Raw genomic sequence first — 10975 nt, forward strand, 5'->3', positions numbered from 1 at the left:
GTCGGGGCTCCTCCTTCATGCTCCGCCGGGGAAGCGAAAGGTGGTCCTCCGCGAGTTCGACGGCTGCCTCCAGGCTGGCAGGGCGGTGACACTGGACCCAATTCGCCGTTGACGATGGCAGCCCGGCGACAAACTGCTCCAGTGCCACCTGCTCCATGACGTCCTCGGCGGAGCGCATCCCCGGCTGAAGCCAGCGCCTCGCTGCATCAAGGAGCTGCTTCGCGTAGGCAGGCCCGTAGCCAGGGGGGATCGAAGGGTTCGTTCGATCCCCCTCCCGCACTCGACCCCCCCCCCCCCCCTCCCCCCATACACAGACACGCCCCTCAAGATATGTGGGCTATTCAATGAATGAATTGTTCATCTCCGGTGAATATACATGATTCAAATCTAAATTTACAATATCAAAATCCAGACTAATAAAAAAGAAAAGTAGACTCAGAGAAGTGACGAGTAAGAAAAATGGTTAATATTTCTGTTTACACATTTTGTTCAGACTGTTTTACACCAATCCAGTCGGTGGCGGTAATGCCCCCATTTCTGTTGGTAGCTAGCCTAATCGCCTATTACATAGGAACAAAGAAGAATCAGAAGAATAGCGAAAATGGGTAAAAAAGAAGACAAGGAACGTAAACGAAAGAAGTCGGCGGCAACATTGTCCCAAAACATTGGTGACTTATTCCAGAAAAGGACCAAAATCGGTAAGCTGCTGAGTGCAAGGCTTCTATTTCTTTACTACTTAGCTGCTAGACCTAGCTGCATCTGAACACTCACTGACCTAGGCTACTTGTCAGTGGTTGCCTAGCTCCATTAGGCTATATGCTAGCCCCATCCCTCGCCGAACACAGAAAATACCACTGTCAATTTTGTAGGAAACATAGCGAACGTAACAGTAACTATTTTCGGGATTGTTAAAAGTGTATTGCTTGGCGTGTTAACGTGACTTCGGTGCTTCAATGTCTCCCCCCCTCCATCTCGTTATGCTTGTGCTCTGCAAGTGCCACATAGCTGACAGTTCCCCCCGTCTGTTTTAGACTAGTGTCTGTCTCCTGAGTCTACTGTCTTGACGCAGAGTGTTACCATTTTGTGCTCGCGGCTTCAGATGTCTATGACAGAACTTATTATGTGCAGTTTCGACCTCGGTCTCTATTGGTGCCTCTCCACCTTTTCCTGAAAGTGAAACGGATTTTATGAGGGGTTCCCCCCACACTAAAGCCAAATTATTTTATGCCCATTAGTTGATTTTTAAGAAATGTAAGTGACAATAACATTCAGTAACTCACTTTGCAATGCTGATGATCAAGCTAGGCTGTATTTTACTGTCACCATGCCTGTTGCTCCAGCTAGGCTGTATTTTACTGTCACCATGCCTGTTGCTCCTAAGGCCATAGTAAATAAAATACAGTATAGAGGTGTAAAAAAAAAAGGGGGTTAAACATGGATAGGGTGTATGTGAGTCAATCAGTGTAGTTTCCCTGCACCTGATGTTTGTGTTTCAGGTGCAGATGTTTGTTGTCAGACGTTTGTTGTGTGTGCTTTTTGTTAAAACCGTTTTATGACAAATGCAATATATCTGCTTGATGAAATTACCCAAACCCTCACAATTCTATGTGCACAATAGAAAATAAAATAATTCAGAGAATAAAATTATTATTATGTCTGGTTTGAAATACTCTAAAATTGACTTAAATGTCTTTCTTTTGCTGTATTTATTTAGTGAGTCAGCATGTGGAGGGTGAGCTACCAGCAGCTAGTAGTAGCAGCAATGAAACAGCCTTGCCAGGTAACAGTGCAGTGGAAGAGCAGAGAGATGCAGCAGCTCCTGAAGTGGCTGAGGATGTGAGAGTGAGACAGGCAGCAGAATGTGAGGTAGCCCAGCCGAGCTCTGTACTTGACAGTGACCTTGGCTTCTTCATAGATGCAACCAAATCTATTGAGGAAATAGCACAGGCTGTGTGTCAGATGTCTGATGGCCAAAAGTACAATTTGGTGAAAAACCACGTCAGACCTTCGAAACATTTCATTTTCCCAACTCCATTTATTGGTGGGTGCAACAGGGCATTCAGGTATGATTGGTTTGAGGAGCATGGATGGTGGCTGGTTTACAGCATGAAACTCGATGGCGCTTTCTGCATATGCTGTGCTCTCTTTCTCAATGCCACAGAGAGGAAACAGTCAACTTCACTGATAAATGCGCCCTTCAGTAAATGGCATAAGAAAACGAAGATAATTGGAAGCCACCAATCGAAAGCAAACCATTTAGTGGCATTTGAAAGAGCAAAACTGTTTCGACAGTCACATGAAAACCCCAATACCCGGATATCAGTCCGTATGGACAGTGCAAAGGAGACCAACATCAAAGAGAACAGGCACATTCTCAAGTGCGTTGCAGAGGCTGTTCTCTACTGTGGCCGTCAATGCATTGCACTGAGAGGATCAGCTGAGCAGCAGCATTGTAGTGGCAATCCTGGGAATTTCTTGGCCCTATTGAAACTGCTTTCAAATCACGATGAAAAGCTGAAGCAGCATTTGGAGAAACCAAAGCTAAAAAATGCCACATATCTATCACCTCAAAGCCAAAATGAAATGATTGATGTAATAGGGAAGCACATGATTCAGGCCAAGATCGTGGAAGAGGTCAGGCATGCTCAGATGTACACAGTCCTAGCTGATGAGGTCACATCCCATAATGAAGAGCTGATGCCAATGTGTGTTCGCTTCGTGGACAAAGACTTAAATATCAGAGAGGAGTTGCTTGAGATTTGTACTTTGCCACGGATCACAGGTCGCCACATTGCAAGCGCGATCAAAGATGTGCTGAGTCATCTAAGCATAGAGATTGCTGACTGTCGAGGCCAGGGGTACGATGGCGCCAGCAATATGAGCAGCGAAAATGTTGGCGTTCAAGCTTTGATAAAAAAGGATGCGCCTAAGGCAGTTTATATGCACTGCAATGGGCATTGCTTGAACCTTGTCATTGCACGCTCTTGTGCTCTTCCAGTTGTGCGCAACATGATTGATAAGATGAAGTACATCGTCATGTTCTTCACCTGCAGCCCGAAGAGGGAACACCTTCTCAAGGAGGTTGTAGATAAGGAGGCACATTCTACCGGAAAGCGGAAGCCCCTGATTGACCTCAGCCGCACAAGATGGGCAGCACGGCATGATGCCTACAGTCACTTCTACAGTGCCTTTGTCGCATCAAGGCTCATGGGCCTAATTCCATCTGTCCAGTGCAACTCAGATGTAACGGTGGACATCTCTGAAGCAGTCGCTCTGTACCAAGATGACTTGCCATCACCAGAGGTCATTGACCAGGAGCTGAAACGGTGGAAGTTGAAGTGGCAGGTCAAAGCATTACACCAAAGACCAAGCTCATGTGCCTCAGCTATCAAAGAGTGTGATGAGATGATGTATCCGAACATCTTCAAACTCCTGAAAATTGCATGCACCTTGCCAGTGACCTCCTGCGAATGTGAGAGGTCTGCCAGTGTTCTCCGGAGACTCAACACATTCATGCGGAGCAGCATGGGAGAGGACCGCATGTCATCCTTGGCTCTCATCCATACCCACTACGACATGGCTCTGGATCTGGATGAAGCTGTCGATCTATACTCAAAAATGCACCCAAGACGATTGGAGCTGATGAGCGTTCTGATGCAATAGAAGCCATAGAAGAAGAAGAGGGAGACATGGGGGGTGGGTCATTTCACATGAAATCAGACACTTTGGGGCCCAACCGACACAGATTTTAATCAAACTTTGTGTGCCTTCTTAGTGGTAAGGTAGAACCCCAGAACTGCATTTGCATGAATCTGGCACTAATATAAGGGAGAAATGGACTAAGAATGTTTTAAGTAAGAGGGTAGGGCACTACACATTCAACCTTGATTATGTCAATTTAAATTACAAAGAGATGGTTTTGATGCTGTTTGAAAGCTCTTTTCTGGAACACTTCAATTTATATCATTATTAATTCATGTTTAAGTTTTAATGACCATACCGATAGTGTACTTCATGAAGTAATTCTTATCTATTTATGTCAACAGTGGAGAGATAGACAATAAAGGACAGCAACAACAGACAGACAGAACAACAACAGAGACAGACAATGGAGGGCAGCAACAGACAGGCAATGGAAGAAAGCAACAGACAACTGAGGTGAGCAACAGAGACAGACAATCACAGATGTAGGAAGTTTGAGTAACACTTACATTTATATCAAATTCTTCATTCTTGTTAAAGTTTTAATGACTATAGAGATAGCTCAATTGAAGCAATTCATGTCCATTTATGTTAACAGTGGGGAGCAACAGACAAAAAATGAAGGACAGCAACAACAGACTCACAACAAACTTGACGATGAATAAAATATGTCTAAATTAAAAGATTTGAAGTGTGCTGGTGTATTTAGGGGGCATTGGAGTAGGGAGCCAAATGAAGTCCACTTTCGGGGGGAAAAGATCCCCCCCCACCACAATGCTGGCTACGGGCCTGGTAGGAGAAGGGGCGGCCAGCGTCCTCGGAAGGGAAGGGCCCTGAACCGGCGGCGGTGTCCCTCTGGCGTGCTGCCGAGCCGGTCCAGGATGGCCCTCCGCAGCTGCTTGTACTCATGTCGATCGGACGCTGGCAGGCTGTGGGCGGCTAGCTGCGCTTCCCCGGCCAGCAGGGGAAGAAGCCGCACAGCCCACTCCTCCTCCGGCCACCCGCACGCCGCCGCAGTGCCCTCAAATATGTCCAGATAAGCCTCTGGGTCGTCGTCGGCTGACATCTTCTGGAGGGCAATCTGCGGCGGCCGGGCGGGGTTGGTCACCGGCTCGGCCTCCCGGGCGGCCGGACGCTGCAGCAGCTCCCGCAGGAGAGCACGGTCCTCCCGCTGGCTGGAGGCGATTTCGAGGAGAGCCTCGCTCTGCTGACGTTGCAGGGCAGTGGTGCTCTCCTGCATGAGGGCGAGACGCTGGAGGGCCTGGCCCAGCGGGCTTTCTCCTTCCGTCATCTGAGGGGTTCAGGTCCCTGTTCAGGCGCCACTGTGAGCGGGATGGCTCAGGTAAAAGGCAAGAGACGGAAGCGTTCGGGGTTGGGCAAAAACAACAGCGTTTATTCCTCAAGAAATGTGCACAAAACAGACAGCTCCGCTGTACTTTTAGGACGGGCAAGGCCAGGACGGGGTGTGTCGTCTTCCTAGGATCCAGCCTACTGCAAGACAGACCAGAACCAGGTTACCAACATGCTTTATATTAAATGCCTGATCACCTGATTCCGATCAGCTGTCTGGTCTCCGGCCGAGCCACTCCCCTCACCCCAGCAGCCGGCGCTCTAACCACACCCGGCTGCCACAATGATATACTGTACATTCCTGTTATAAGTGTTATATTATTTTGCTTGTGTTTGTCCCAGATACCCTGTGTGAGGCAGTTACATCACCTGCCTGAGCTGGCTGCTCTACAGTCAGACCTGCTGAGGGTGTTTCCTCTGACATCAGACTCCACAGCTAAGACTATTGCTCAGATGTTACAGCAGATACCAGCAGGTGTGTCAACATTTCATTTTTAATTGAACACACACACACACACACACACACACACTCACTCACACACTCACTCACTCACTACCTCACTCACTCACTCACTCACTCACTCACTCACTCACTCACTCACTCACTCACTCACTCACTCACTCACTCACTCACTCACTCACTCACACACACATACTGAGCTTTCTCACTGTCCTCATTAGGGTACCAGAAGAAGATGCTGAATGAGAGAGTGAATAAATTCATGAAGGTGTGGAACTGCCTCAGAGCAGAGGTGGCCAACGGTAAGCATGTCTCCAATTACATTTAACTCTGATGTATGAAGGTACAGTTATAGAGGTGTAAATATTCCTGTGTTGCTTTCACTGCAGTCATTCACACCCCAGCCTGAATCGCCTCCATTGGACACCGTTGTTGACATCCGTAACACAATGACATAACTATGTTACACTTGTGCTTCTATTGGCTAGCGCTCCAAGATATTGTACGTGATAGGCTAAGGGGTAGGACGTCTGTTATCGGTTGACCAATCACAAAAGAGCCAGACAGCTAACCAATCAGAGCAGGCTGGGCTCTGGTTTCAGACAGGGTGAAAAGAGGTGCTGCAGCACAGGCAGTATGAGAAAAATAAAGAGCTTTCTGAACATTAAAGCATGTAAACATGTGAAAGTAGAGGCAAAAACACACATATTAACAAACACTCAAAGCATAACATACTATGTGATATGCATAACAACATCATATTTTAAATGAATAATATTGAATTGTGGGTGAGCTATGCAATAAAAGTATTGTTTTTATTTATTTTTTGTGACTTCAGCATAAGGCAAACTTAGGTTTTCAATGTGACAATCTGAACATTTTAATTTATTTAATGAGTGAAACTGCTAAAGAATCACATTTTGATGTGCAAAATCTGAAAATGCAAACAGGTACGGCCAGTGAGGAGGTGACACCTGAGAGCTCTGGGGAGTTTCTGACGCTGTGCCGACATGGACGGGGGTCGTGTCTCCGAACTCTCGTGGACTTTCTGTCGGAGGCTCACAACAGCCTGGTGAGAGTCAGCCGCACAGAGGACAGGTCAGTACCCCAGCTTCCAAAATCTAGCAGAGTAGCATGAAATGAAAATACTCAGTTGTAATATAAATACATTTTCTCACCTGTACCTGTAACAACACGTGCAGCCTTGTGTTCTGAAGCTAAGAGTTATACAGTTGATCACAGACGTCCTCCTGTTTTATTTCCCCTTAGTGAATACAGTGTGCCTTTAGAGATCATATCAGAAACCCAGCTGACCCTGTGCAGCCCGGAGAGAGAGCTGCTACCGCTTGTTTTATCCCACTGCCACTACACCTTGAAGAAAGGTGGGGAGATCGACAGCAGCTACGACCTGCCGGGCATCCAAGGACAGCTGGCCTGCCGCTTCCTAGCTGGAAAACCACTTATCCAAGCGGTAAAAATCAACAGTTATCATACTGTCAGGCTGGGAAATACTGAAATGCATTTAAACTGTACCACTAGTTCCCCTAGTATGTATTTATTACATCTTACCCATTATAAACAGTCCATGTTTAGACAGAGGACAATAAAGTTTGGTTGGGATTAGATTTGTTTTAGATTATTGCTTTAGATTAAGAGTTTTTAAGCTTGTAAATCTTTCTGTATCATACATGAACCTTCACATAGCTTAGTGTCTCATATCACATACAGCTCCGGAAAAAAATAAGAGACCACTTGAGCCTTACCAGTTTCTCTGGTTTTACTATTTATAGGTTTGTCTTTGAGTTAAATTATTATTATTATTATTTTTTAATTTTTTATTGTATTCTATAAACTGCTGACAATATTTCTCTGTGTTGGAATTCAACAGACTCTGGAATGGCTGCCATACATGTAGAGACAACGATTTAAGAAAAATGTGGAGTGGTCTCTTAATTTTTTCTGGGGCTGTATTTCTATTGCCTATATTTGTTTGCGTATAAAAACATTAACTAAAGAATAGCAACCGTTTGCCTAACGAGCACTGTTGTCATTTCTGATCAAAATCAGGACACCTCGAGGTACTTAAACAGACAGCGGCAGGACTTCTCTGTGATTCTAGCCGAGGTCAGAGGCAAGATTCCTCAGGTAAGACCTTTTCGTCACATACTTTTAAAAAAAACATTTCACGGTACCAAAGGCTTCATCTGGAACTGACTAATGCCAGCCGAAGAATGTTCACAGTAGTTTTCCTGCAGGATTTTGTGAGGCCACTTTGTAGGGGGTCAAATTCCTTCCGTTACACTTTACCTGACTGTACCACAGGAACCGCTGAAGGGTTCGGTGAGCAGCGCCATGAGGACGGTGCTGCGCTCATACACAGATGTGTGTGACGCCGTGAATGTGGTGGAAATTGGCCTTCGCTTTCTTGGCAAGACAGGCAGGGATCCACAGGGTCAACTCCTGACCTACCTCACTGATTCACTGCAGATGGAGCAGCAGATATCCAGCCCTGTAGCCAAGGTAGAAACCACCAGACAGAGATATTTACATCCCAACATGGCTATTGTTGTGTCTTCTGAGGCTGAATAAATATACACACTGACCGTATCTATTCCGGATAACTTTAAAGGGGCACTATTATGATAATTTTCTGATTCATATTTATAATTTATGCCTATACTGTGACATGCCTCCATGCTTTAATGTTCAAAAAGCTCTTCATTTTTCTCATACTGCCTGTGCTGCAGCATCTTTTTCCACCCTCTGTCTGAAACCTGTGCTGGCCGGCTCTTTTATGATTGGTCAATCACTTAGAGATGTCACGCCCCTTAGCTAATCACATACAATGTGTTAGATAAAAACAGAATGTGACATTATGTTGACATTTTCTATACAATGTACCAAAACAACACATTTGAGTACAATACTTAATTTTTTTAAACTTATGGGTGGTATTAGGTAAAATAAATATATCCATCATGCCATACTTGAACTTAAAACCACATCTGAATACATTGGATTATTGTTGTATTGTATTACAATGCAGATTTTGAAATTCAATTTCCACCTAAAATGCATTTCCATGCAAAGGTAATGTTACTTTGGGATGCAGTGTTGGGTTACACAAGCAAGTTTCACCAGTTCACAAAAATATATGGGTTCAAATATCTGTGGCAGAATTTCTTTTAAATACAGTAGCTATAACTTGGCATGGTGTTTTGACATAATGTTAATATTTTTTTATAGGCTCTTGGAGATAGCAAACTTGAACACAGCATATCCACCTGGCAGCTCCTGACCTCTTGGAAATCTGAGCTTATGCTAAGCAGAAAGCAAGTAAGTATTTAAAAATCATAATGATACATGGCTTATTAGGATTGGGTGGAAGAAAATAGAATTGTAATATACAATAGTCGTATTTTGAAGTCATAACTTTAAAAATTTGCAAACCCCTTTAAGACTTTAAAACTACAAAATGAAATATCCATCAAAGAAAACTCACGGATGGACCACGGTATTTCTCTTTGAGTCTTTACTCTCCCTCCTGACCTCCGCCCACTGCCGCCAACTGACCGCACACACCATGCAGAGTTAAATGTCCTGGGCTGTAATCCAGTGAAAGTGTGCTGCCTGACACGGCAGGCGCCCACACTTTGACCCCAATAAAAACAGAATTTGTAGAACCCTGACTCCACTGCAGTATTTAAATTTTTTAATTACAGAATTACAAATTCCTGATCATGTTTCAGGACCCGTTTCAGAAGCTTCCCGCAAAGTTCCAGCAGAAGCTCTCAGAGAAGGAGAGGAAGGGGCTAAAGGTTTTCCTCACTGCCACAGATGTTGAAACGTTCTGTTTGGAGCTGCATGAAATTCTGCTGCTGAAGATCAACCACGACGTGCCTGCAGAGGGTTACCAAGCCCATTGGGAGTAAGCACAAAACCATTTGCATTCACAGTGAAAACACAACCATTTTACCATTTGTGAGGTTAGAAGGTGACACACCAAATGGTAAAGCAATCCCAAAAAATTTGCACTTTTGCATTTTCTCCGCTATTTTAACCAAAAGGTGTATTTAGGAATGTTTTGTAAGCTCCTGAATGTGAGAAGTGTGTCTCTTGTCAGTTCAAAGATTACCACCCTAGTCTAAAGGAATCCATTGATTTTTTTTAGACAGTTTGAATCAGAGTAAAGTGTGGCAGTCTCACCCAAGGGCTGTCCCCTGGGATTTGGAGCCTTTTGACTTCCAGGATAAGAGCGTGACCCCTCCAGGCAGCCATCTGTCAGGGGAAAGGAGCTTTAGTTGTATCCACTCGGCCGCAGGTCATTTCTATTGAAGCAGCAGCTGGGCAGGGAAGTGAATAGGCATGCTCATGGTGAAAACAATGGATGCAGTGCTAACAGTTGTTTTGTTTGTGTCCTCCCACCCTCCCTGCTGTCTTCAGCATCAGGTCCACTCTACAGATTCATATGGAGCAGAAAGGCCTTCCAGATCTGCTAGAGCTTGAGTCTTTTTCAGAAGACACTACACTGGGACAAGGGGCTGATGTGTGGAGGGCTGCTGTGGAGTTCAAAAGAAGATAATTTATTATTACAGTCTGATCTTTTTCTTATATTGTCATTTATTGCTGTTGTTATTGTTATATCCTTAATGGGATATCTGGATCAGGATTCAATGTCTAAGTTGAGGATATTGCATGTTCTGATGAGTCTAAATATATCTGTATATTTTGAGATGTCTGAAAGTGACAGGATAATGCAGTATATATGTATTTAATGTAGGCCTATTTTGTATTCATTATGTAATGTTAAGTGTGTTAGTAAGAAATCAGGGACTAATACTTAAGTTGATTATTAATTAATCCAAATTTTCTTAATGTCTTTCTTTTTGAGTTAAATTGTTTTCTGGTGTTTTTTCAATTTTTTTCCTATAATAAAGACTTCTTACATTTTCAAATCCATTTTGAAATCCATGTTACAAGACATGCTCTTGATTTATCTCTCCAAAGACAACTTACAAGTACATAACATTTTGTCACAGTACATACTTTATTGTTTGGCTTTAGGGGTTAAAGAGTGTTGAATTGAAATAGTGTATTGTTTGAACTGATTGCTAAAACAAAGCTTATACATTTTACACTTGGGGATATGTATTTTGGCACTTAAAATAATAGGAATAACTGTTTACACATCACTAAAAACACATTCCTCCAGAGCAAGAGCAACTGTCATCAATATTCTCAGTAACATTTATCACATAGGTTTTCTCTACTCAATTGAGCAATGCCTGAATAAATGGTCAACAGTTTCTGGATGTCCATAAAATCAGTTGACCATCACACCTCCCTTTGCAAAGTCAACCAAACCGTTGTCCGACACACGCCCCTTGGAATCCATCTCAGCAGACCGACAGCTCTAACCAACCAATCAGATGTAAGAACAAAGAGACAATGATCTCCCTGCAC

General features: G+C 44.0%; 2 protein-coding genes across 6 annotated transcripts in view; both read left to right on the plus strand.

The window, feature by feature from the left end:
- Positions 1-10467, plus strand: part of rnf213b (ring finger protein 213b) — a 45090-nt gene extending 34623 nt beyond the window's left edge. For 2 of the 3 annotated variants that reach the window (XM_063893512.1, XM_063893513.1), the window contains 9 exons: positions 5395-5527; positions 5734-5814; positions 6463-6610; positions 6782-6983; positions 7580-7657; positions 7835-8032; positions 8759-8848; positions 9262-9440; positions 9956-10467. In XM_063893512.1, coding sequence (XP_063749582.1) covers positions 5395-5527; positions 5734-5814; positions 6463-6610; positions 6782-6983; positions 7580-7657; positions 7835-8032; positions 8759-8848; positions 9262-9440; positions 9956-10094 — 1248 coding nt within the window. In that variant the 3' untranslated portion in view covers positions 10095-10467. Of the gene's footprint in view, positions 1-5394; positions 5528-5733; positions 5815-6462; positions 6611-6781; positions 6984-7579; positions 7658-7834; positions 8033-8758; positions 8849-9261; positions 9441-9955 lie in introns of those variants that run through there. The other variant, XR_010166622.1, reaches the window with a different exon arrangement.
- LOC134870963 (52 kDa repressor of the inhibitor of the protein kinase-like) lies at positions 726-5388 on the plus strand. Of its 3 annotated transcripts, none has more exons than XR_010166623.1 (3): positions 726-3696; positions 4047-5044; positions 5145-5388. XR_010166623.1 is itself a non-coding variant. In XM_063893518.1 (2 exons), exon 1 carries the CDS (start codon positions 1687-1689, stop codon positions 3661-3663), a length of 1977 nt encoding a protein of 658 aa, XP_063749588.1. In that variant the 5' UTR covers positions 726-1686; the 3' UTR covers positions 3664-3696; positions 4047-5388. The 3 variants fall into 3 exon arrangements, 1 of the variants encoding a protein (XP_063749588.1); XR_010166624.1 differs by having other exon boundaries at positions 4047-4158; positions 4301-5388; XM_063893518.1 differs by having other exon boundaries at positions 4047-5388.
- Positions 10468-10975: the final 508 nt, after the last annotated feature.

Source organism: Eleginops maclovinus, chromosome 10, assembly GCF_036324505.1.
Source record: "Eleginops maclovinus isolate JMC-PN-2008 ecotype Puerto Natales chromosome 10, JC_Emac_rtc_rv5, whole genome shotgun sequence".
Lineage (NCBI taxonomy): Eukaryota > Metazoa > Chordata > Actinopteri > Perciformes > Eleginopidae > Eleginops > Eleginops maclovinus.